Source organism: Delphinus delphis, chromosome 7, assembly GCF_949987515.2.
Source record: "Delphinus delphis chromosome 7, mDelDel1.2, whole genome shotgun sequence".
In the NCBI taxonomy this organism is placed as follows: Eukaryota; Metazoa; Chordata; class Mammalia; order Artiodactyla; family Delphinidae; genus Delphinus; species Delphinus delphis.
In genome coordinates, this window is record NC_082689.1 from 109,651,968 (window position 1) to 109,679,095 (window position 27,128).

At 40.6% G+C, this 27,128-nt stretch overlaps 1 protein-coding gene across 5 annotated transcripts in view; it reads right to left on the bottom strand.

The window, feature by feature from the left end:
* WDR33 (WD repeat domain 33) overlaps positions 1–27,128 on the bottom strand; it is a 105,254-nt gene that overhangs the window by 9,646 nt on the left and 68,480 nt on the right. For 3 of the 5 annotated variants that reach the window (XM_060016987.1, XM_060016986.1, XM_060016985.1), the window contains exons 8-17: positions 13,049–13,175; positions 11,652–11,806; positions 11,480–11,558; positions 10,946–11,056; positions 10,488–10,582; positions 10,188–10,274; positions 9,817–9,956; positions 9,024–9,176; positions 7,304–8,389; positions 379–817 (exon numbers count right to left, since the gene is read on the bottom strand). In XM_060016987.1, coding sequence (XP_059872970.1) covers positions 379–817; positions 7,304–8,389; positions 9,024–9,176; positions 9,817–9,956; positions 10,188–10,274; positions 10,488–10,582; positions 10,946–11,056; positions 11,480–11,558; positions 11,652–11,806; positions 13,049–13,175 — 2,472 coding nt within the window. Of the gene's footprint in view, positions 1–378; positions 818–2,375; positions 2,484–2,642; positions 2,748–4,036; positions 4,146–7,303; positions 8,390–9,023; positions 9,177–9,816; positions 9,957–10,187; positions 10,275–10,487; positions 10,583–10,945; positions 11,057–11,479; positions 11,559–11,651; positions 11,807–13,048; positions 13,176–27,128 lie in introns of all 5 variants that reach the window. The other 2 variants (XM_060016991.1, XM_060016984.1) reach the window with 2 other exon arrangements.

Here is a 27,128-nt window from a genome sequence, read left to right on the forward strand (position 1 = left end):
TCTTTAGGCAATTACACAGAAACTATCTACTCAGTAATTCCTTTATTCTCAATCTAGATATCTGTCTCCTATTTCATCATTCTAACCAAGAGAACCTGGAGATTTCTATCCAAATCCAAGAAACTTTACAGTACACTGACCCACCTATCTGTTTAAAAGGACCAAGTAATAAGCAAAAAGAAAAAGATTTCTAAATTGTAGAGACAAAAAAGAACCACATAAATGTTAAAGGCATATACATATTTTTAAGTCTAAACACAAAACCTAGAGGGGGGAGGGTACTCTCTCCCCAAGTGAGAGAAGAAAGAGACTTTTGTGGAGAGAACAGGTGGAAAGCTCCAGGGAAGAAGAAACGGACCCATGAAGTATCCATCCCACCTTTCTTCTCTGCGCCCTCGAAACCGTGGGTCCTCAGGATCCCGGGGGAAGCGCTCGTCTCCAGGTCTGCGGCCTTCCCACGCCCCTGGAGGGCCCCGGGCCGCGCCCCGGCCATCCCCCTCACTGAACTCCCTGTGATCAGGAGGAAACGGAGGCCCAGGGCCCCCACGCCTCCACTTCTCTTCTTGCGGTAAAGGTCCTCCTCGCCCCTCAAATTCACGTAACCGGTGGCCAAAGCGCTTGTCGGGGTGGAAGTCATCTGGTCTGCTGAAGTCATCGGGGAAGTCGGGGTGAGGGCCGCGCCTATCAGGGGGACCCCTGCAGTCCTGGCCGCCCCGGAAAGGACCCCTCTCGGGACCGTGCTCGGGACCGCTGCTCTGCTCGTGCCGTCTCTCTGACATTGGGCCCATGTGATGGTTCGGAGGGCCACGTGAGTCACCTAAAGGAAACAAAACTGATTTTTACCTTGTCTTCCAGGAATCCTGCCGACGTAGGTCTGATTTTCAGCATCTTAAAATTTCAGAATGCATGCTTTTATTAAGAATGTTTTCCCTTTTTGGTTCCCGGCATACTTAGGAGACAAACGTCCCTAAGGCATCATATGATGAAAAGAACAAGGGTTTTGGGGGTACAGATTTCATCACTCATTAGCTAAGCAACTCAGCCTAGGGCAAATTATCAATCTCAAATGAGATTAGCAACTCAGCTGATATGAAGATTCATTTAGAAAACACAAGAGAGCCTCACCGGCATAAGAACGGGCTTCCCTTCCTGCCCCCATTCCTTCAGTGTTTTTGTTGGGCCCACTCCCCATACCCAGGGAGAAGGCAACAGGGAAAATTCATGCTGAAAGCCGGGGAGCCAAGTACAAGGAATTCACCTCTGCGTTTGTAAAAGCCCGCAAGCTCACCACAGGGCCACAGGCCTACACTGCCATGATGTCTCTCCTTTAACTCCTAGTTCATTTAACTTGATTTGTTAGCTCATACTTTGATTCTTAACAAAATCCTCTGTAAGGTACATGGAAGCATGGGCCTCTCTAATAACTGCTTTGTGACCAAACAGCCTTGCTGTACTTCAGTTTCAGGGTTTATATAAACACTTTTTCTGTCCCTTTCTATGAATGATATCCCTCGTCTATAATATCATCACCATTCTTCGCAGATAAGAGCTTGGAAACCCACTAAAGATTTTTTTAAAAATATTTTAATATATGTAATATATTCAGAGTACTGAATAAAAATGGAAAGGGGCCAATTACACTGAGTTTAGTCTGAAGGGATTTGTTTTCCTGGCTACTGAATGATTATTGCAGCCATTGTAAATGTACACCTATTTTCTGTCAACATACACTTTAAATCAAATATATTTTTTAATGTAGATGGCAAAGGGACACTCTTGCTTCTAAAACAACTAACTTTTAAAAGTGAAATTCCTCCACTTGCCCAGCTCATGCCTTTTACTGCTTTTCCCTGGCAATCAAGACGAACTTCCTTTCCTTACGGCACAGTCGGCCATAATCCTTACCCTTCTAACAGCCTTCCTCTCTCATTTTTACGCATTTCTCTTGGCCATTTCAATTCCTCCTCACCATTCAACATGTTTAAAATACTTGGAAATCTTAGTATAAAAATACACCATGAGAAGGACTCTCTCTTCTTTCAAGCTTTCTCTGTCCCCTCTACCTTCCCTTCTTTCCTTCCATTAAACCAGTCCTCTCCATGCTGAGGAAAGCGCCTTCGAAGTTGCCTTTTTGTTCAAATACCCCAGGCGTCTTTCCTCCTGGTAAACAGCCCCTCACTTCCCAGTGTGACCCTGCAGCTAATGGCTCCTTCTCTGCCTTCCTGTTGCTTGGACTTCGTGTGACCTCAGACACAGCAGACCTTTGACCTGAGGAAGCTGAACACATTCCATTCGAACTTACCTATGAATAATAATCCTCCCATTACCTCTATCTGCTTAAAAGTACCCTGGCTCCTCCAAAGAAAGAAACCCACCACTACAAATCAGAAGGGATGTGGCCCCCGGTGACGGGCGGTGGCGCTGGTTAATCCAGTGGGGGCCGGCAGGGCCACTTTCTCGGCTCTCCCTTCTCCCTTTGGTCCCTGGGAGGAGAAAGGAGGAAGAGAGAGACGGGGGTGTGGTGGGGGTGGGGGTGGTGAAGAGAAAAGGGGAAGAGCAAGGAGGAGAGGGAAGTAGGTGGAGACAGACACAAGGTGGGGGAGAGGGAGAGAGGCAGGCTCTCGGTTTGCTGATGGCTGTACCTTGTGGGAAACAGACTTCTTTTCTTAGGGTCCCCAAATCCAGAATTGGTTCTTGATGCTTTCTTTCTCTTTTTCCCTGTTGGCCACGGCTTCCATAGGATGAAACTAAAATAAACATTTTCCTAATTCCTTTACCTCTCCCTTTCCTACCTCTAGTGACTCATGTAAATTCAGGACTAAGCTTTAAATTCCCAAAGTCCTAGGGCTGAAAATGCTGACAAGGACTTTTCTTAATCTAATCAAATGGGGGCAAGAAACCTAACATGTACCACAAGGTGCTGTGGGCTTAGCCAATTAAAAATTAAAAGGGGTCTAGTTCTTTGTAGTGACGTCTCCACAATGCTCACGATTCTCTGGCTTGTTCCCCCGTGAAAAGGCGCACTGAACGTACAACTCCATCCACCCGCACTCCCTCCCGGTCCCACCCTCTAACTCTCCACCCAGGAGCTGCCCACTCACCACAGTCCCGCTCCAGCTCTTCCTGCGCGTGTGAGAGCTGAACACCTCGCAAAGCAGGGACTGCGGCTCCTGCGTGTGCCCCCTTCCAACCCTTAGGGGTGACTCAACTTCCACAGAGCCTCACATCTCAACACTGACAATTCTCATCTCTGTGCTTTTCATATCATCGACAGCCTGAGGCACAACACACTGGTACATGGCTTTCTTCTTTTCAAAGGGTACAGAACAATGTAACCAGCTAAAGAATTCAGTATATGACACAATTTGAGGGGAGGAGGGGGTGATATTAAAAACACCGTCAGGGCTTCCCTGGTGGCGCAGTGGTTGAGAGTCCGCCTGCCGATGTGGGGTACACGGGTTCATGCCCCGGTCCAGGAGGATCCCACATGCCGCGGAGCGGCTGGGCCCATGAGCCATGGCCGCTGAGCCTGCACGTCCGGAGCCTGTGCTCCGCAACGGGAGAGGCTGCAGCAGTGAGAGGCCCGCGTAGCGCAAGAAAAAAAAATAAAATAAAAAAAAAACACCGTCAAAATCTCTGAATTCTTTATCCCATCAAAAATTTAAACTGAGCCAGTTCAGCTCTCTGGGATGCTAAAAACATACGCTTGCATTCAGTTAGCACAGGAACCACTCCCATTCCCAGGAGATGAGCAAGGCCGGCCTGTGGCCCAGGCCCTGCTCTTGGTGGTTGTCCAAGGGGTTTCACCGCCCACTTCTGGTAGTAAGCAGCTGTTTCCTCTGGGCAGAATTTGGGCTAACTAAAGCAAATCTACGAAAACAACATAAGACAAAGCTATTGCCTGAATTGACTACGCTCTTATTTTTCCTAGAGGTTCAAATGACCATTCTATCAATTACTTACCAGTAAAACTATTGTTAAGATTTACCCAAAGGAGATAGAATATAATCTCTTATTCAGCCAAGCAGATATTTACCTTTGTTAGGGCCAGGTCCTTGTCCAGGGTTAAGAGGGGGGATGCGACCTTGTGCTCCCTGCTGCCCTAGGCCTGGTATCAAGGGTGGGGGGCCTGCGTTCTGTCCTTCCTGAAAAGATGTTTTTAAAGCGGGGGTGTGAAATCAAAGGCTTGTGCTTCATGAACAGCAATTGTATCATAATGTGACAAGATAAAAACACTAGGTTACCCCAAAGCTTCCAGGAGTAAATATATACCTAGTGACATCATAGCAAAATTGTCATTAAATTGGGGGAAAGGAGATACTTCTCTGACCATAATAAAAGGAAACACTTGTATTTTAAACCTCCTGATAAGTTTTATTTAAAGCTAAATCTTTACTTGTAATGCCAAGCAAGAACCTCAGTGGAAAGTCAGAAATCATAACATAAAACAACAACACTCTGCACACAGGCGGAACTTCTAGCAAAAGTAAAGGCTTGGAAACCCGCCAGGACAGGTAAACTCTGCTCTCGCATCCATGACCCCTTTCCAGCTATAGAAAATATCCATCCTCTCAAGAGGTTATGGCCAGGTTTAAAAGGCGGGGAGCAGGAGAGTAAGAAAGGGGTTCCTGATGAGCAAGGTGTTCACTCACTGCTTTCTCCTTTCACTCCCTAACCTCTACTGTCTAACTCCCCCGTGCTCAGCACCCACTACGCATTCCCAGCTACGTTACCCGGGACATGGGTTCGGGACATGGGTTCGTGGGTTCTTGCAGCTTCTGTCTGACGCAAACCTACTGCTCTGATCCTCTTAACCTCCTTGCTCTGCAACCCCAGCTTGTCCCCAGTCCTAATATTCTGTATTTTTATCTAGCCATGTCTAAATTCAGATTCCCCACACTGCCCAGTGACCTTGGATCTGGTCTCTTGACAAACAAATAATCAAATATATATCTAGTCATTCCTTCATATAAAAAATGCATTTAGTGACTGGACCTACCATGAGAATAGCAGAGTTTCAAAACCATCAATAGCAAAAGTGCTTTCACATTCCAAAGTAGCTACAAGAAAGAGCAGCGTTGATAGGACTCATTTATAGCACTGCAGTTAAATTGCCATCATTAACTCAATACCAGTAATTTCCATATTCCTTTGTTTCTTGTCCCTTTTATTCAAGGGCAGCTCTTATCAACATCTTTCATGCTATCACTGTAACACCTGAAGGCAATTCCATTAAATTTAACCAACTGGTTAAAACAACTGGTTTAAATAACTGACCTGGGGGACTTCCCTGGTGGCTCAGTGGTTAAGAATCCGCCTGCCAATGCAGGGGACACGGGTTCGAGCCGTGGTCTGCAAGGATCCCACATGCCGCGGAGCAGCTAAGCCCTCACCACAACTGCTAAGCCTGTGCTCTAGAGCCCGCGAGCCACAACTACCGAGCCCACGTGCCACAACTACTGAAGCCCACGCTCCTGGAGCCCGTGCTCCGCAACAAGAGAAGCCACCTCAATGAGAAGCCCGCACACCGCAACAAGGAGTAGTCCCCGCTCGCTGCAGCTAGAGAAAGCCTGCACACAGCAACAAAGACCCAACACAGCCAAAAATAATAAATAAATAAATAAACAAATAAATAAATAAATAGCTAGCTGACCTGGTCAAAGTGAAGAAAGTCAGATATCAGTGTAAGAAATATAAGCAAAAAAAAAGAAAAAGAAATACAAGCAAAGCTTTTTATCAGACTTCTGAGATGTGAAATGCCCTATAATATATTAATCCTCCATTCTCATGCCACCAATATTTCTATAGGTCAATTAAATTTTTAGAGCCACTTTGCTTTTCATGTGTAAAATCTTTTACTATATGATACAATAAAAACTTATTAAATTGTCCCCAACAGACCTGTCCTCTGGAATATGACATGTTTCTATAATTTCAGTCACAAGGTGATAGCTAAAGTTCATTATGTTTTTATCCTCCAAAATGAAAACTGTTCATTCACTAACATAAGGTTAGGTAGGTAAATATTATAAACACACACAAATATACTCTGCATTAATAAAACATATATTACTTTTAAGTCTTAGGACAGTTCTGGAAGGTAAACCTAGATTTATTAAACATCCTAAACTCTGAAAGTGCCCAATAAGTTCTGGAAATAAACTCAAATGCCATCAGATTCTTCATTGGTATGACATTTTTAAGTTCTGGAAGATGTGCTGAAGAGGAACATATAATCTAGTTATTTTAACTCAGTTGAATCCAAGGGTCACCTTCCCATTACAGACTCTCTGAGGTGTTGTGTGTTCTACACACAGCATCCACAGCAGGCCCTCTTCCACAGGAACTGAGTGCCTTGCAACACCAGCTCGCTCAGTCACTCACTTCCTTTTGGTCCACGACTGACTTCAAGGACACAAACCCAGCTGTTCATACCCAAATAACGCTTTCAGACTATGAAATTCAGAAAAATGCAGACACCACAGAGTCAAACAGTGTTCAATCCACTCACGCCCATGCAGTCTTCTGCAATTCAGCCCAAGCAAACTGAACTCTCATCACACCACCTCTCAAGCACAGCTCAGAGAATGGGTAGAAAAACTTGGCTGACAATAACAGAATCCTCTAAAAAGGGCCAAGAAAATTTCTACAGAAATACTCCCTCCTGTAAACACTTTTATATGTGAGCTAAAAAAAACAACTTGAACGGAACTTCACCCAAAGGGTCACCATTTGAAAATGCACAATTCTGGACTCAAGAGATCTCTAAAAGCATTCACTGAAATGAAAATAGTGAGATCACAGTCTACAGTATACTCATGAGTTAAACACCCCACACCATCTTAACAGTAGAGCCGGCAGGCAGATCAGCAGGCAGATAGGGGGTGGCTCAGCTGTCCGGCAAGCCCATGAAACACCAGCCTACAAAGGCAATAGCCCAGAAAATACAGCAGGACAGGATCAGAGCCACCCATGCTCCCTCCTCACCCTCCTCAGGGCCACAGCTCTTTTGGAGCCCTGGGACAATTATGAACTGTATTCAACAGGGACTGCATCATTTCTGGAAGAACCTCTATTCAAAAACATAGGTTGAGAAGTAAAGATTCATATTGCGATGTATTTGGTATCTACTTAATTACTCTAATTTCTTTCTTCAGCCATGATGCTATTCTCAAGCCACCATCACTACTTGAGAGACATCTATACCAGCTGTGACTGCCTTTCTCAGCATTTGGAAGTGCCACCTCAGTGCAGAGTGTATTTTCCCAAAGTGTAATGCCTACAAGTTGGAAAGAAATAATACCTGGTTGAAGGGGGCCCGGGGCCCATCACCTAGCAGAGCTGTTTTCTGCTGCTGGAATGGTATTGGCCCTTGAGATGGATGTGGCCCTCTTGCCGGGTTCTGCTGTCCCTGAGGTCCAGGGGGCCCTTGCATGCCACCCTGGGGTGGAGGTCCCAAAGAGCCCTGGGGCGGCCCCTGCTGACCTTGTGAGCCTGGAGGCCCTCGCAATTCCTGGGGAGGGCCCATCATTGATCCTTGGGGTGGAGGCCCCTGCATGCCTCGCATCTCCTGAGGACCTCGCATCTCCTGAGGGCCATGTCCCAGCAGTCCACTTGGAGGATGAGGTCCTCTCATCTCTTGAGGCGGGTGGCCCAGCATCATCCCTTGGGGAGCAGGACCCTGGTTCTCTCGGGGGCCTGGAGGACCCTGCATTCCTCTTGGATTCAATCCCATCAGAGGTCCCTGAGACACAGGACCTTGGATCCCTTGAGACCCTGGCCCACCTTGCATCCCATGAGGATGGGGAGGTCCTTGCATTCCTCTGGGACCAGGTGGTCCCTGCATACCTTGAGTACCAGGTCCCTGAGGGCCCAAGTGACCCTGGGGACCAGGTGGGCCTTGGGGGCCTATGTGACCTTGTGGGCCAGGTGGGCCCTGAGGACCCATATGACCTTGAGGACCAGAAGTGCCCTGTGGTCCAGGTGGTCCTTGAGGTCCCAAAGGGCCATGAGGTCCAGGATGCCTTTGCATTCCTTGGGGCCCATGCATGTCCTGAGGCCTCGGCAACCCCTGGGGTGGGCCCTGGGGCCCTTGTGGTCCCATGAATCCTTGTGGCCCCCCACCTCCCTGATGCAGTGGAGGACCCTGTGGTCCCATTTGTCCCTGGGGTCCAGGGGGCCTAAACTGTCCCTGTGGACCTGGAGGCCCCATTTGAGCCATGTTCATTGGCATCTGCTGAGATGGATGAGGCTGTTGAAAACCTTGAGGAATCTGAGACATTGGACCTTGTCCTGGAAAGGGCTGGGGTCCCAGGAGAGGGGTGCCAGATGAAGGAGGAGGCTGAATTTGCTCAGCCTGTTTCTGTGCAAGTCTTTCAATTTTAAGTTGCTGGAAAGAAAGGAAGAAAAAGCATGCTGATAAAAATGCCAGAGCCCTTAAAGATGACAATATTGCTATCACTTATTTCATTAGGGGAGCCTCAAAACAAACATAAGGTACTGAGTGGCCTCTAGAGTCCATATGATATTCAGATGTTCTGAAGGTACTCAGGCTTCCAGACTCTAGAATGCTTCTTTTTAGGTGCTAGGAAACAGCAGTCAGGACTATTTATATCCATCTTGATCAGGGAAAGCCCAACAATTTACTAGTGTTTTACCATTCTTGGTAGCTGCCAAAGGTAGGGAAAATAAGAACAAACCACCTGTTCTAGAGCTGACAGAAAGAAATTTTTTATCCGTGGATAAGTAAATGAATCCAAATTAAAACTATGTTGGTTTATCTTGTCTATTAAAAAACGTATATTCAACTTAGGTCTACTTGCTGCTTGACTGATCTGGTTTTAAAAGTCTAAGAAACACGATTCTTTTAGAAACTAGCTTCCTAATGCAGCAATAAGAAATGATATTGCTCATCAGACCCATCTGAGAGTCCATTCCCTTCTCCTTAAGAGCATATCAATAAACAAAACGTTAATCACTACTTTCTTAGATGATCTCGAATCCCCCAGAAGAGCGTCACACACCTCCAGAAGCTGTGGGTTAGTATACTGCAATGTGGCCATCTCTTGTTCGATTTCTGCTTGTGTTTTTTTCTTCTCTTCCAATTTAATGTCTTCTTTTCTGTCATTCAGTACCTCGTTTGGGGCAGGAATTGGGACTTTATTTTGCATCCAAGCCTTGGGAAAGAAGAGAATATTAAAGTATACTCTAAGTGTGTAAATCATAATGACAGAATGAGAAAGCCATTCTATAATGTCAGTGGCTCATTCCAACCTGGTGAATACAAGTCGGCTCAGCTGGTAAACTATCTTTATTTCTAATACTAATTCTTAGTGACATAGGAATGGAGTCAGGCAAGCACATCACTAGGTAGAAATTGTTGTTGATAAAAGCTGCAAGATCTCACATGTTATTAAGATGCAACACCTGCCTGCCTCTTCAAAAGGACACGTGCACTCTGTGTTGAGGGAACAAAGTGGAAGACAGACAAAATATGTTGAAGAGGGTCAACATACTCTCCCTGCTCCATGTCTCTTTTTTCCTGCTTCTGATAGCTTGGAATGATAACAAGGAGGTGAGAATAAAAGAAGACCTAGAGAAGATTCATGACAAACTCAGGACTAACTGCAAAGCAACACATGGGAACTATGTCTAATAATGCCTGAAATATGTGAAGAATGCTCAAAAAATGTCTGTAGTACAGAAATACCTTCAACAGATGAGATAATCCAAGAGAAACCTACTTCTGCACTTCAGTTAGACTTACCAAGCGGAGTCTCCCACCAAGTGGGCAGGGGTGCACTTCTAGTTACTCACCTGCTGAAACTGAGCAGGAATAGGTTTTGCATAAGGAACTTTCTTCTGAGGTACTTTTTTCTGATCCTTTTGCATCACCTCCTCCATTCCCCAATCTAAACCTGGAATTGTCATTTCAATTTCGTTTGATTCATCTTTCCCTGAAACCATAAAGAGAAGTAGTTAGCCAAGGAAATAAAAGAAAGTGGTCACTTCATCAATGAACACATTTTCGGAAGAACAGATTCTAAATATCATGCAGTTTACATCACTTTTATCAACATTTCTCAACATACATCATTTTGGCATTTTCAACATAATTTAATATCATGATTATAAGAAATAGGTAAAATTACAGAAAAAGTAAAATTTATAGGTACAACTTCTCTTACCCATCTGTTCTTGTTCCATAGCTAATTTTAGTTGTTCTGGTATTCCCATTCCTGGAATTACTGCCAGGCTATTAGGTTCAAGGTCATCTATACATAGGAATACAGCCAGTGTCAATAGAGATTTTATAAATGTATCAGGCCAATAAAATTAACACTTTATAAAAATGAAAATTATTGCTGGCGATTTATAAATCCATAAACTATAAAACTAAAATTCGTTTTGCAAAATCTTCTCAACACCTAACACTTTTATAACAGAATATCAGATTTCAAAGACAGATAAACATGCAAGAACCTCACCGTATTCCACTCCATCTTCAGACATTCCAGGCAACAGGTTTAGATTGTATCGATCTCGCATTTTATCACCTGGTCGGTTTCGGGTCCAAAATTTGCTGTCAAAATAAAAGTATTTGGAGGGGGGAGGAGAGGAGCACGGTTTCAGTGTATTTCTGGGCACTTAACAGTACTTAGCAGTCCTCTGGCAAAAACAACAAAGTTTTACAATGCCTTATTCTAAACATTTTTAATGTAGAAAGACACTTTTTAAATTAGAAGGCAAAACAAAATTCAAATAAGAAAGTCATATTCAATACCCAATCTCCTTGTAATATACATATTTATAAACCACTACCAACATGTCCTTAAGAGTAAGTTAGAAAACAAATTAATACATTCCTATATGAATAAGATATACATTTATCTCCTGCTGCTCCATAAATACAGTAATTCCTTGTTATTTTTGACATAAAGCTTACCTAGTATGGTCATTTGAGCCTGAGCAGAGAATATGTCCAAGAGGATGCCAAGCCAGACTCCAAATCATTCCTTCATGGGCCATCTCCATCCCACCCACTTCTTTCTCTACCCTGTAATGGCACCACAGAAAGTAGTCTTTTTCACAAAAGTTACCCAACCCCTCCCCCACCAAGAAAGACATTTTCTTTTAGCGCAACACAAAGCTACCAAAGTCAGTTACTTTAAATCTGGTCAATTCCACATGTTTCAGAGGTACTGATCTGTCATCAGGAATACAGTCTTTTATCCAGGGTACCTCAGAGGGGAAATGCTTCAGAAATGACCTCACCACAAGAAACAAGGAAGTTGGTCTTACTCTCCCTTCAAGACTTCCATAGCCAAAAAGAGAGATGCTAAGTTTTCTGTTCCAAACTGGGTTTACAGACACAGGACATATGAACACTCAGAAAAAATACAAAACACTATCATTTTTTTCATGTTCAGGTGCTCTCTTCATAAAATTTACAACTTTTTACATAGTAAGTGCCACATACCCAACATGCCAGAATAACAAAGAGCCATCAGACCCTCCACTGGCAAAAAGTCCTTCATGAACAGGATGCCAGGCCACAGCTGTAAACAAAAACACGGAGAAGGACAAAACTATTAGGATCTCAGAACACTACAGGTAATAGTCAAAATGAGAAGCATATCATAGCCGCCGACCTGTAGCTTCTTTCTTATGACCTCGGAAGACTTGAAGCTCTTCTTTCAGGTTTCGGATGTCGAAAAGTTTACAGAGGTGGTCACGTGATGCTGTGAGTAGCCAGTTACCATTGAGATTTAATTTCACTTCCATTACTGTGTTTTTATGGGCATGACTACAAACAAAGTACCAAGAAAATAATCTGTCAGAATTCAAAACAAGTATAAATCAATATAATGACCATTTTTCTTGAAAAGCACATGGCAGTCAAGATGGCAAGAACTTTGGCCTAGAAGTAATAAAGCATGTAACATTATAGGACCATGGTTAAAAGTACACGTGAAAGAAATAGGTCAAAGACAGAAAGAAATAATGTCCATTATCTAAGCACAGCTTTCACTAACTAGTTAAAATAGGAGAACTTCAACTGGATAGAAAAGTTTATCTGTGAAGCAGGGGAAGCACTTGAACACATAAATTAATATTCGATAAAGCTCATTCAATTTTAAAAATTCAATGAAGCTTCTCTCATTAAGTCAAAGCAATTTTAAAAAGGACACAAGATAGTTTGAGGGTTAATTTGAACTAAAGACTCTGCAACCGCTGAGGCCTGCACAATGCACATCTCCAAGGAGCACCATTCACAAGGCGTCCTATTTGGTTGTGGCCACTGGAGCTGTGCAACAAGGCAGCCTTGCTCCAGCCAGCTCACTCTGGGTATGGCTCAATTCCCAATCAGAGGGACCAGGATACAGCTGCTTAGTCAAAAAAACGTTAACAACATATTCACAGAACTGTGAATGTTTACTGATAATTCAAAGAGAAAATTTTTTATGATGTGGCTGCATCATAACTAAATACCTCAGATAAAAACTGAGAACTGATTCAAATATGAAGGGAAAATTTCTCTATAAGTAGATGTAGTGAGATGGAGAAAGCTGGGCTGTGTCTAACAAATGGCACACATGTCGGGACTTCCCCGGTGGTACAGTGGTTATGACTCCGCGCTTCCAATGCAGAGGGCGTGGGTTCGATCCCTGGTTGGGGAATATGATCCCACATGCCGTGCAGCCATAAGTTTAAAAAAAAATGGCACACACATCAATTCCATACAAAATGTATTATGATGAGGAAACAGTAAAGCTAGAAGAGTAGCAATAACCACCTCCTCCCCACCCCCGTGACGCCCAAATTAAATTTAGATGTATGTGGCAGAACAAAAATCAAGCCTTATTTTATTAGGAATTTAGAGAGAAATCATATTTAATAAATAAGAAGGCTCTAGGTGTAAGTCCATCTGTTGTCTACACTACTTTTTCAGGAATATATGAGAGGGGAAAAAAAGCTAAAAGGTAAAGAATACAGGCAGCTTTGCTCCCCTTGGTTTAGGGACCAAGGTGGGGTTCCTATCACTTACAGTGTTGCAAGACTCTGCCCAGTCTTGGGATCCCAGAACTTGATTGGCTGTTGACTATCTTTACTTCCTGAAACAACTAACCCTTTTGTTGGATGCCAGTCTACACACTTCACATCAGCACCGTGCCCTGTCGGAAACAAGTTAAGATAAAAACCTAATCAGCATAGATATTTCAAACAGGACTCCATTCTAATTTAAACCAAAATAGAGAAACCTATTAAATGTTTTGATCCTAGTACTCAGTCATCTTAAACTTTTAAAACAAACTCTCTTTGGCCTTTGTGTCTGGAAGACTTTTGGGTACAGCAACCTCTCCTCCTATGCCACAATGCACAGGGACCATTCCTCTTCTGGAACTAAGCTCACCTTCTCACGTACTTGCTGGTAGGCCGGTCAAGATTTTTGGAAGCCCCTGTAAAGCTGTGCAAACTTTTCATGATCTTCTATGTATTGTCCAATTATTAGAAACAATGCTTGTCATTCACTTTAGCTTTCCTGCTTTGAAGTAGTCCCCATAGATCAAAAGTCCTAAATTCAGATTCAGACACCACCACTTTCTAGATGTGACAATACGAAAAGTATTCCATCTTTCTGATCCCATTTACTGAAACGCAGAATGGGAAAAATAACCCCTGCTTCATTCACACATATGTCAGATGAGATGCCAATAAAAGTTAGTCTATCGAGTGCTCACTATATGATAGGCAGTGTATCGAGCACCTCTTTAAATCCTCTCAAAACCCTGAGAAAAGCTAGTCAACAATAACAGGAGCTGGAATCTGAACCCTGTCTGTAGGAATAGAGATAGTTCTCTTAACCACTGTGCTAGAGCATGAGGTTGCTTCAAAAACGCAACAGATTAACCGTTACTAAAAATTACGAAAGTGAAAACCAGAATTTACAAAACTGAAAAAAATGAGCATGATTTTTGAAAACTTGTTGCGGTACAAAAAGAGCCTCAAGAGTATTTTATATAGCAAATGCACTAAGAAGCAGGTGAAGGGGAAGGTAAACAGCATTTGAAACGGCTCCTTCTCTAACCAGGCTCAAATCCAGCTTCTATGGAGTATGAGGTGGGAAGCAGGAAGGATACAGAAGAATAGAAAAATAGGGAAGTAGGGAAGAAGGAAGAGATGGTTCTAGAGGCGCTGGAGAGTGAATGTGCACCATGCAGAAGGGAAATTCGCATCTCACGTAGGCAAGGACTTATCTAAAGCTCATCCCAGGGCTGGCGCTCGGGAGATACCAACTCTCTGGAGGAGCTTGGCAACGTGTATTAAAAGTTCGGAAAAAGTACGTATCCTGCAACCCGCTAAACTCCACGTCTCAGAATTGATCATCAGGATACAATGGGTGTCCAAAAAGATTGGCATATAATGATGTTGACCGACATAGTTTATTTTTAAATGCTCCTGAATAGGAAATATACTACAGAATAAATTTCAGCATGGCACATGTGCTCAATGGAATATGATGCACCTATTATAAATGATTCTATAGATAATTTAATGGCATGATTAAAATGTTCATGATACTAAGTTTATTAAAAAAAACAAACACCAGTGTGTATAGCATTCCTGATGCCATCACTGTAGAAGGCAAACAAATTAATAACGAGTGACTGTGTGTGCATTATCTATATAGAGAAAAAAGGCAGGAAGTCTAGACACCAAGCTGTTATAATACTAAGCTGGATAGGACTTTTAAGGTGATTCTTATTTCTGTGTCTTCTGTTTTTATATTTCCTACAATAAAAATATATTATTTTGTAACTAGGATCTGAAGGTGGGAAAGGGGAAAGAGGTCTCGTTGTTGCCTTAATTTTTTATTAAGAACTGAGGATGGAAAAGTTGGACAGAAATATAATTCAGTCCCCCAGCCCCTTGCTTGCCTTAAGAACTTTTAATGTTATTAACAATTTTATCCTTAAAAGATATGGCCAGGGAATTTTAAAACTTTATGGGCCACTATCACCTGAAATTGAATATTATGTATAGATACGTATGTATTTTTACCAAATTTGAGTACAAAGTGCGTGAGAAAGTATTTTTAAAATGTGATGCACTATGCAAAAATGTTCATATTCTTAGCTGCCACCTCTACCCTCACCTTCTCTGGGACACTTTTATTACATAAAGAAAGTTGAGTTTAGTTTAAAGAAGTATATGCAAAAACAAGAAAACTATCAACCCATAAGAAAAGAACAACAAAATGTATTTTAGCTGCTTCACTTTTGTTTTCGGAAGTTTTCTAAAATATTTCAGTAGAATTCAAACAAGTGAAAAATCCCATCCATCCCTTTCTGTTAAATGAATTTACCCATATCCATATATATCACTAATATACATCAAACTGATTGGAACTGATTCGTGGATGTTATTTTATTGGTCACTGTCCCTAATAATAAAAATAATACTACTAGCAAACACATATACTCCTTATGTATGGTACTATTCTAAGCAAAGAATGTATACTGAGTCATCATTTTACATGATTACAAAGCACAGATAGGTTAAAAAAGTTGCCCACGATTATACAGATGATGTGTGGCAGAGCAGACACCTGAATGCAGGGAACCGGCCCCCGAGCCACTGCTCTTAATGCCTATTCTATACTGCCTGATTACGTGTGAAAGGTTACTTTGAGAGTTACAGAAGGAAAACAAAAATATGTACCTTCCTATTTGCTTCTCTATGCATAAAGACTCACCAAAGGGCGGTACGTTGCAGACAGGGTACTGAAATAGAAGGGGGACTATTCAAGCCTTTACATTATTTTACTTTTGAAAAATGTACATGTATTGTCTACTTTAAAAAAATTAAATACAAATAAAATAATCTAAGAAAATATGTACAAAAAAGTATGTGCAGGTTGCTAACATTTGTGGCTTAAAAAGAGACACACACACACATACACAGAGCACACACATACATTTGCTTAAAAATGCATAAAATAGGGCTTCCCTGGTGGCACAGTGGTTGAGAGTCCACCTGCCGATGCAGGGGACGTGGGTTCGTGCCCCGGTCTGGGAAGATCCCACATGCCGTGGAGCGGCTGGGCCCGTGAGCCACGGCCACTGAGCCTGCGCATCTGGAGCCTGTGCTCCGCAGCGGGACAGGCCACAACAGTCAGAGGCCCACGTACCGCAAAAAAAAAAAAAACTGCATAGAATATGTCTGAAAGAATATGAAAGAATCTGATAATACTGACTGCTACCAAGAAGGGGAATTGGTACCCTTGTACCCTGGGAACAAGGGTAAGGAGAGTTCACTGTATATTATTTGGTAATTTTAAAATATTGAAACACATGAAATGATCTATTGAGAAAAATATACAATTAAAAAATTTTATTTACTAGATAACAGATTGATTACCTGTATGAAATCTTTACAAGCAGCATGTCATTTTCATAATTTTTCATGAAAAAGAATAAATAGATTAAGCTGGTATAGAAGCAAATTGATATGCAACTGCTTCCTTCTCCAGGGAAAAAAGTTACTGAATTCCCAATGAAGTGACAAAAACTATTTCAAATGATAAAATTCTACCCTCTCATGTCAATATGATACATTTAGATCCAGAAGAATCTGACTGATAGAAATCTATCCTAAGAAAATAATTTTCAAGGATTTTTAAAAACTCTTATTTTTAAAATATGGTATTTGAAGCCTTGTTCATAAGTTTAAAAGTATAAAAAATTTTAGAAGTGGAATGACTAAATGAACTGTGCCACAGTCCCAAAACAAAAGAAACATACAACTACTACAATGAAGATTCTGGGAACAAAGAAAAACATGCTCATGAAATAAAGAGAACTTTTACAAGCAAACAACACAGGCACAACCTGTGCATATGCTATGAGAATGACTATAAAAATGTACACATATATTTGCAAAAATGTAGATACGAATAAGCAGGAAATGAAAAACGTATTGGGATTGTGAGAAAAAAGGTAAAATTTTTCTATCCACATTTCCTCTAATGTTATACTGTGGTTTTAACCATAAATAACATGGGTTAGATTTGTGTGTGTGTGTGAACTTTTTGATATGTTTTTAAAATGAGAAAAAAAATGCAAGTTACTTAGCTAGGTAATGTCTTATCCATCAAATTAGCAAAAATTAATTTTGGTGACACCCAGTGTAGTAAGTTACAGACGCTCTTATGCATAACTGGTTGGAAAGTAAATCAGTACGACTTTGCAGGGAGGCTTTTGGCCCTATCAAAATGTTAAATGCTCACCACCTTTAATTCTGTAATCCCTCTGCTAGGAATTTACCCTATGTTTGTAGCTGTAAAAGCACACCAAGATTTATATACAAAGGTATTTATTACACCGTGTTTGAATTATAAAACTGGAAACAACCTCAATATAAATCAGTGAGGGAATATTTAGAAAAATTAAGATAAATCCATATAATTGAATACTATACGGCTGTTAAAACTGAAGCTGAAACTGAATCTGGAGTGACAGAAGTGTTTTATATCTTGATTATGGTGGTGGTTTCAAAAATGAAGCAGTGAGGGCTTCCCTGGTGGCGCAGTGGTTGAGAGTCCGCCTGCCGATGCAGGGGACACGGGTTTGTGCCCCGGTCCGGGAAGATCCCACATGCCGCGGAGCGGCTGGGCCCGTGAGCCATGGCCACTGAGCCTGCGCGTCTGGAGCCTGTGCTCCGCAATGGGAGAGGTCACAACAGTGAGAGGCCCGCGTATCGCAAAAAAAAAAAAAAAAAATGAAGCAGTGAGAAGGAACTTTCTGGAGGGACTGAAATGTTATGTATCTTGATTATGGTGTATATATTTGTCAAAATTCATAGAACTGTACACCTAAAAAAAGGTAAATGTTACCATATGTAACTTACACCTCAATAAACCTGACTTCTAAATAATATAAGCAGAAAAGCAAGGTGTAATTTAGCCCCATTTGGAAAAAAGAAAACTTAAGCTGTTAATAGTTTTTTAGGGAGAAGAAATGGTATGGGAATAAGAAGAAGTCATTTACTCTTCTGTACTGCTTGAAGTTTTTAACATGCGCTTTTATTACTTTACTTAATGTCAACTGGCTTTGGTTTCCCTCTATTCAAAACTCAAGGGACTGACTGACATCAATTAGCGCCTGTGTTTGTCAATACAGAACTAACCAGTGCCTGTGGTCCCGGGAAGATGTGCTTCAGAACCTCAGTGGGAATGAAAGTTTTCGTTGAAAGCTCTTGGACTCGCTATGGCTGAACTAAGTTTCAAGGATAATATGGGTTTTGTGACCTGGCATGCTATATATAAAAACTTAATCTTATATAAATTATTATCTCATAGAAAAACGACTGAGTCCCAAACACATGGCTTATCAATTTCAACCATTAACCCTAAAGAACGCCTTTACAACAATTTTTATCATTTCAAAGGTCCAGAATTTCAGCATAGAATCATTCAAAGTTCTTTGTTACCCCCAAACATGGAAATTTTAAGACTGTAGTATCTGCAGTGCTAAAGCAATTAACACAGACTTAATGGAAAATTCATTCATGTGACAACTGTTTTTTATTGGCCTACTGACCTAGATATTTTAGTACTAGAAACATCTTTCTAATGGCTCAAGATTTTAGGACTGAAAACTTCTTGCCAATGAAAGACCAAGTATTTTTTAAAGTGGCATTTAAACGTTTCAGAATCAAGCCCATAAAAAATACGAAGATACAACTCTCAACACCACCAAACCTCCTCCAGATACTATAAAGCCTAACACAGGAAAACGTGGAGCCCTGCAGGGGACTGACAGGAGTCTAAAGGCAGATTGTAGTAAACACATACAATCCTTAGTAGGATGGCAGAGCTTTAAGAAGCCAGTGATGTGGGCACAGAGTTACCAAGTAAAAACTCTAGGATCCCCAGGAAAGGCAACAAGTAGCTCGGCCACACTGCAACTACAACTATGCTTAAAGAAAGATTTCAATATTGAGGTTTGGGGGTACAACTGCCAAATTCTAAAATATCCCAACTGCCAAAATCATCAAATAAAAAACAAGACTGTCATGATAAATCTACACGTGACATTCCCTTTGAATGCTTATAAATATTTAAGAACTTAACCTGCACTGTTCAATATAGTAGCTATTAGCCACCTGTGGCTATTTAAATGTTTTAATTTAGATTAAAAATTAGGTCGCTCAGTCACACTAGCGACATTTCAAGTGCTCAACAACCACCTGTGACTAACAGCTAGCATACTGGACAGCATAAACACAGAGTATTTCCATCATCTCAAGAAGTCCTGTTAGACAACACTGATTTAGACTGTAATTAGACATTTTAAAGAAAGTCTCCTTGAATTTCCATAATCACATTATTTTTATTCCCTATCTCAGTTACACAATGAATAGCAACAACAAAAAAATTACCTTCAATTGATACTTGAGCTAGTGAAGACCTACAAAGTTATACAGCCTTGTAATTTTTACAAGAGAAAACTGAGGCCTAAAAGGGTTTAGGCCAGTGGCCAGGTGGCCAGGACTGCCTTCTTCCCGTTCCAATCTTCCCTTCACCTCACTAAATATAACATCCAAATGAAGTGGCAGAAGAGGTCCTTTTGTTTTGTTTCACTTATCAAATTTTGCTTGCTCAAATGTAACTGAGGGTGTAGAAGGCAAACTTCTGCACACCTTTCCATCTCTCAGAACTGTACAAGAAAAGAATTTAGGGGTAAAATCTAAAGATAAACACATAAAAAAGAATTACTTTTTAACTATCTGAGAAGTAACCAGATTGACTTCGAAGACCAGGGTCCTGTTAAATGTGGCAACCATGACCCAACTCCACCCAAAGAAATTCCAAATTAATCTAACCATACTGGGTTACTCTCAGAGCTTAAGCTTTGAGGGCAATGAGTTCTGCATCATTTCTTTGCTAGCTAAACATTCCCACAGGGTGCTCGCTAAATGAATAGTGACAGAATTAGCATCTCTGAGACACTGGTGGCATTGCACCACAGGATTAACCTGTGTCTGACATGCCAGAATTGTTTAGCTTATTATTTCATAATTATTTGCAGAAAGCAACCATTAATTGTGCATTAGAATTTATACCAAATGGGGAGGTAAACAGTAATTTTACTTATTCTACTTGATTATACTTTCACACATTCATCTATCTTTCACTTGTTCACTAATTCAAAATAAGTGTGCTCAATAGCAACATTTATTGGGTTCCTATTATGGGTGCTCAACCTCTAAAATATGTGACCACCAAATGAAACAGAATTGAACACTGGGGAAGTATCTGTGGAATCACACAGTCCAGGTACAATAACTTTCAAAAAAGTTAATACTTAGAATAAACGTTTTCTGAATATAGACTGAAATTAAGCCAGCAAACAATTAATGCAGGTGTTTTAGAGACCCTCTCCACAAAATAAAAACAAAAAAAACCTCTTTTAAAAACAATGTTACATGACTATGCTTGAAATAGGAAGGTGCAGAATGCAAAAAATAATAATAATAATATTTTTCCTAATGACAAAATGCTTAATGTGTTGTTGTTTTTAAAGGAGATCCTAGAAATATAATGCAGAGACTCCTTAATAAACCCTAAAATTCTGAGAATAACAGGATAGATGGTTAGGTCCTTAGCTGTTTGGCAAACAGCTCTAGACTTACTTTTGTAGAAAGTGGAGTCTTCCTGTTGATTAATAATTTCCAATCTCAGAATCGTAAAGTGTAGTGCAGTGAACGCTAGGAGCCAACAAGGGAACAAGGTCTGTTTTTGTACTCTTCCCTTATCCGAGGAGGTTCCCTGGCCTCTGTGAAATTGTATGTAGACTTTGTGCCCCTGTGCATTTTTCCAGAACCTCATCTCTCCTCCACAGCCTCACCAGATCCTAAGGGACCTATCATCCCACACAGGTAAACAGCCCTGCCTTAAGACAATGCATATGCCCCCAAGGCTCGGTGAACAGTCTGAAAATCAAGATACAGAGTTTTATTTGAAGGTCAGAAATAGTGTCCATTTTCCCATTTTATTTTTCCTGGATCAGACCATTATATGAACAAATCTTAAGGAAAATTTCTTTTATACATAGCTTACAAAAAGCACCAAGATTTTCTAATACAGGAAGGAAAAAAAGCAAACAAAATTTAAGCGCCACCTTGTACAACATTAACAGCTGAAGAACTGTTATTCAAGAAAGTGTGTCAAACATTAACAAACTCAAGCTACTTCCAGCCACAAGAACATAAAATGTAACAGATCAGTTCAAGGCAAAGGGTATGTGTAGCCATGGTCCATAGGCAAACACTTCAGTAGGTCAGCGGAATCAAGAATTTAAAAAATTAAGGAGCATAAGCAACTTGTATGTTGGTCAATGAATATGCAATTTATTAACATTTTTACCTTCCTTTTTTGCAGAATGATTTTAAATTTGATCGAACACTGAACATCAACTGGAAGTAATTACTATCTTTGTCATTTAAATCTAGAAAGTTACATTAGTAAAAAACTATAAAATTAAATGGAAAATAAATTTTGGAAAGAGTACACCTCTAGGCAGTGTTTACACAAAGCATATTCCAAGCAACAACAGTGCACAGAATCATGGGGGAAGGGTTTCTCCGGTCAAATAGCTGGGCAATGCTGAATTTTAAAAATTGACAAGTTTCTTTTCATGTCTGAGAGCCTTCAGTGCTTTCAATATGTATTACAAATCTGTAGGTGAAAATTTGACCGCAAGCCTTTTTTTCTCAGAATACTTCCAAGTCCCTCAAAAGACCAATCTGTGAAATTTTGAAATGCTAGCTTAGGATGTGGTCTGGCAATGATGAACCTAAATTCAGGTCAGCAGACACCTCTGGAGCAGGAGAGGAGCAACTAAAGGGACCTTTAACCATATCTGCAATGTGTGTAATGTGTACTTCTTTTTAAAATTCAGAAATAAGTATGGCAAAATGTAAGGATTTGACAGAGCTGAGTGGTAACACAGAAAAGTGTTATAAAAAACAGTTAAACATACGGTGTCAGAAAAGCATCCAGTATACAAACAAAAACAAACTCAAATGGCACAGGGGGTAGGCACATCATAAATTTGCCCATCTTCTACTTAACTTATATATTTAATTTGCGTATGCAAGTAAAATGGTTTCTATTTATTTGTACCATGTATTTACATGGTACTGACAAAGGCTGACCTAAATGAAATTGTCAAGTAGGTTAAAAATTGAAATTAAACACACATCTCATAAGATTAATGCCATGTAACTACTTCTGGCATAAAGTGAAAAAAATTATGAATATGTGACTAAGTATATAATTTCTGAGTCCAATTAAAAATTTAAAGTATTCAAAAAAGTACAAGGCTATTTTGGAGAATATTTATCAAAGCAGATTAAAGCAAAGGAATGCAACAACCAAATATTCTTTCAGCCTCATTGTTGTTGTACTCCCCCAACTGCTGGATGTTAACAATCAATATATCAAAGCACTTCAGCCATTTGTCTGGGATGGGAGATACCTGGGGTCCCACGCAACGCAGAAACCAGTCACAAAGTCCTTTGTAAGAAAGGGTACACTGGTGTGTGCGTGTGTGTGCATGTGTGTGTGTGTGTGTGTGTGTGAGCATGTGCGTAATTAGTCAAAGTTCTCTAGTAAACATTTCTGCACACATTCATAATTCAATAGTAATATACAGATGACACAATATTCTTTTAAAGGATCAAGAAGAAAAGCATATAGCCATTGCTTGAAAAATCAGAAAGAAAATGTAAATCCAAAAAATCCTTTAAAAGAATGAGCAGGGGGCTTCCCTGGTGGCGCAGTGGTTGGGAGTCCGCCTGCCGATGCAGGGGACACGGGTTCGTGCCCCGGTCCGGGAAGATCCCACATGCTGCGGAGCAGCTGGGCCCGTGAGCCATGGCCGCTGAGCCTGCGCGTCCGGAGCCTGTGCTCCGCAACGGGAGAGGCCACAGCAGTGAGAGGCCCGCGTACCGCAAAAAAAAACAATGAGCAGGACTACCAGAAAGTGCAGTACCTATGCGACATTAATAATAAAGTTATTAGTGCCAGCAGGTACCTTGGCCAAGAATGAACAGAAGTCATGATTGAAACTCCTAATAAAGAAAAAGCAAAACCATTTATAATGATACTTTAGGGTACTTCTAGAGTAAGCCTTCCTTCTGAAAACAAGGTAAAAAATATGGTTCACCCAGTTGGCCATCTTAAGGAGACTGTTTTTTTACACTGAAGTTTAGATACATAAAAGCAACACATAATCTTGGTCAAAGTAGAATTAATTAACCCCATGGCAATCATGGCCATGCACAGCATCAACTGTACTTTGAACCTCTGAGTTTTGCCTTACTATTCTTGGGTATATCTGCACACTTTTGGTAAATGTGGTTCCCTATATAATCCTCTCCATCTGCTACTATTCACCTCTTGGAAGAAAGGAAGGTAACAATGGCAAGATTACAGAAATTTACCTGTACCAGAACAAAAGGGTTATGTGAACCCCGAAACACTGCTGGGGTTAAGTATATATCACATGATTCCCAGCACATTGTGTGATTTCTACCTATAACTGAAACTTTTCCTACAAATGAATATTCTGATATGGCATTACACTCCAACTGGATCTTGATAATTATCTTCATTTCTGTTTCAAAGCAGAAATAAGATAATGGAGAAAACCTCAACTGGGAGCTGGTCCTATTATCTAGTTTCCATCATAGTGAAAACATATTCCAATAAAATATTCATTAGCCCATACTGATATAAATAAATAAGAGGGGGAGAAGAGCTGAATTTCTCATACGTGAAAATTCCAAATAACTTAGGTTCACCCTCAAGGATGTGGAGTGTAATTCCCAACCCCTCTGGTGTGGGCTGTGCTTCACGACTTCCTTTCAAAGAGAACTGTATGGAGAGGGGGAGAAAGAGTAGCCTTACACTGGAGAACTCTGACAAACACTGCTTCAACCTGTTGACCAAAGTCAACATCAAGTCATGTCGATAGCATACACCCTCTTGCTCTGATGTGATAAAAATGGCACTTCACCTCTGTGGTCTACCTCCCCAAATCCCATAAAACCAAAACCAATCATGAGAAAAATATCAGCTAAAACCCAACTGAGGGCCATTCCACAACCACCATAACACTCATCAAAACACTGGCAGCAAGAAGACAGAGGAACAAAATCTTGATAGTGCTAACGTGGGGGAGAAACTTTGAATCTAGAATTCTGAATCCAGCCAAAGCCTCATTATAAATGAAATGAAGACGTATAATAAATTTTCAAAATTCTGCCCATAAATCTCAGAAAGAAAAAAAATGTTTGACCGTTCTAGAAATGTGGAAACCAAGTAATACTGATTAGGAAATGTGAAAATCCAAACCAGCTCAAATTAAACTTAACATATTGTAAAGAATACCATTATTCCCTCGTGGAGGTGTTTTAAAATCTGCCATCTTCTTGTACTTTGTTGAATGAATGAATGAATATATGATGAAAAGCCCAGAGGAAAAAAACCAAAAAACCAAAATTGTGTTCTTAGGAAAAACAGATCAGTGTTTTAGTTTGCCCTCCTCTCTGAGCAGCGTCGTGAATCACAAAAATTCTCATCTCCACCTACAATCTACCATATACTCCCTCCCTCTGGAAGAAATAACCACGAGACAAAGTGAGCTTTGTCCAACAGGCGCACAGGTACAGTGTCAGAACAGTTTTATTTGGAATCAAGGAAAGGATATGTTAAATATAATTTAATTCATGTAGGTACTATGTTTAGTGTTCATGTGCTATACAATGGTTATTAGTAAAAAGATTTGAAGTGAACTTGATCTGTTTAAACCTCAAATGTCATTTACCATCTTATATAATTTACTTAACCCTTGCTAAGCCTTTATATTTCCATGTGTAAAATGGACTACTCAATCTTTGGATTGTTTCAGGAATTAAATGAAATGTATGAAGCACTTATCATCATGCCTAGCACACATTTTGAATAGTCAAATTTTAAGAACTCTTGTTTTGATCCAATCTCTGCCCTGAAAAAGCTCACCATAAGGACAGCGATTTCCATGTAGAGCTAAGAGCAAGAGCTGTCATTACCGTGAACAGAGTATGGGATAGCAGAAAATGGCTCGATTTGAAAGTACTTCCCAAGTGAGACTTCTTAAGACTTCGCTAAATTTCAGTCTTCAAGTGACCCAAGATAAAAAGAACAGAGTTCTAATTACCAACATCCAACCTAAGTATTAGATCTGATCTAACGCCATTTCTCTCTGAGAACTGGAAAACCTACAATGGGGGCCATCACTGCCTTTATTATATTATTTTGACTGTGTTTTAAGTAACTAAGAAAAACAGGTAATACTTCTGATGACAGATAATACTGTTAATTCCGCTAGACTAAATGGCAGTCTCCAATACTGAGATAAAACCAATCACTTTTTAAAAATATTTATTAAGTAAATATTTGAAAATTCTCTCTACATTTTTTTCTATTTTTATTAACACATTTCTAGGAAAAAAGAAACCTATGGGAAAAATACTAGGTTTAACTCAAGTGTCTTTCAGTTATTTTAATTGATCACTTACTCTAAATTCCCCTAAATGCCATGGATTACCTTAAACTAGAAATACATGATTAAAAATTTAAATGTATAGTATTTCTTAAGAAATGGAGAAATGACAGAAGTAGGAAGAATACCAGGAGAGATGTAAGGGAAACTGTCTCAAGGTCACTAATGTGAAGAAGGAATTGAGTCTTGGAATAAATCATGATTTTACTACTAAGTTAAATTATGTATGCAAGCCCCTTCCTAAATTACTTTGAAAGATTTACAGTGGATGCACTTATTTCCCACGACTGTCGCTGACCACAAACGTTATGAAAATTTCAAAAAACTTCAACCTAAATGTGGGCAATTCTCCAAAAATGGATGGGCTCAGTGATGAATAAACCATAGCACAGAAATAAAACACAAAATACACAAAGGGCTGTTGGGGCCTTAAAAAGACTCTAGGCTCCAGGACAGCTCAGTGACAAAGGCTGTGATGCTGTAATGAGGGTAATTACAGAACTCTCCACAGAGCAACTTGCCCAGGCCCCTCCTCCTGTCTTCCCATTTATATAGAACAGCTGCACTCAGCTAAAGCCAGACAAGGGCTTTCTAAAACAAAGCAATAGTAAGTCTGGGAAGAAATCCCCAAAGAGGACTTAAGGCTGGAGGGAAAAGCAGCACAAAGCTTGTGCCAATGCCATACTATGACCCTGGAGGAAGGAAAGGAGAAGGGAGAGGAGAGAAAGAAGGAGAGAGGAGGGGAGATGAGACAGGAGAGGAGGAGGAAAGGAGAGGGGGAAGGGGAGAAAGGAGGGTAGTTCCATCCACCCAAGGGTGAAATAAACTGAGCACTGCATCTCAGAATACAACACACTTACTTTCTTACTTTGGCAATTGTGGCAGGTGCCCGTTTACTCCAAGACTGTCCTTCCCCACACAGCTCACTACACACGTGCACACACATACACACACGCACACAGAGTCCACAGCGAGGTCTATTATTGAGCAGAGAGTCCTTTGGGCCAGTGGACTTACTCAACTGCAAAAGAAATGAAAAACAGCTACTTATACTAACCAACACAAATCTTCATTCAAATATTTGGCCAAGGATCACTGGACATTTGAGAAAAATCAAACAGGAGGAAAGAGAAAGACCAGGAAAAAGAAACAGATTAAGTGGTTCTAGGGAAAACAAATAGGAACAGACTCAACCAGACTAAACACACATATACACTCATACACACACACCTCGATTACTATGCTAAAAGTTTTAAAGGGTATGTGCATTTCAAAAAAACAAACAACAAAACAGGCCACCATGAAAAGTGAAAAGACCAGAGAACCACTAGGGGGTCCTGGAAATTAAACACGGCAGTGGATAACATAAAAATTTCATCAGAAGGGCTGAATAACAGATTGGGCATGACTGAAGATCATATTCTGGAAGATAAAATAGAAGAAATCTCCCAATACTTGGAGCAAAAGATGGAAACAGAAAATATGAAAGAGGTAATACACGGTAGATACCTCCAA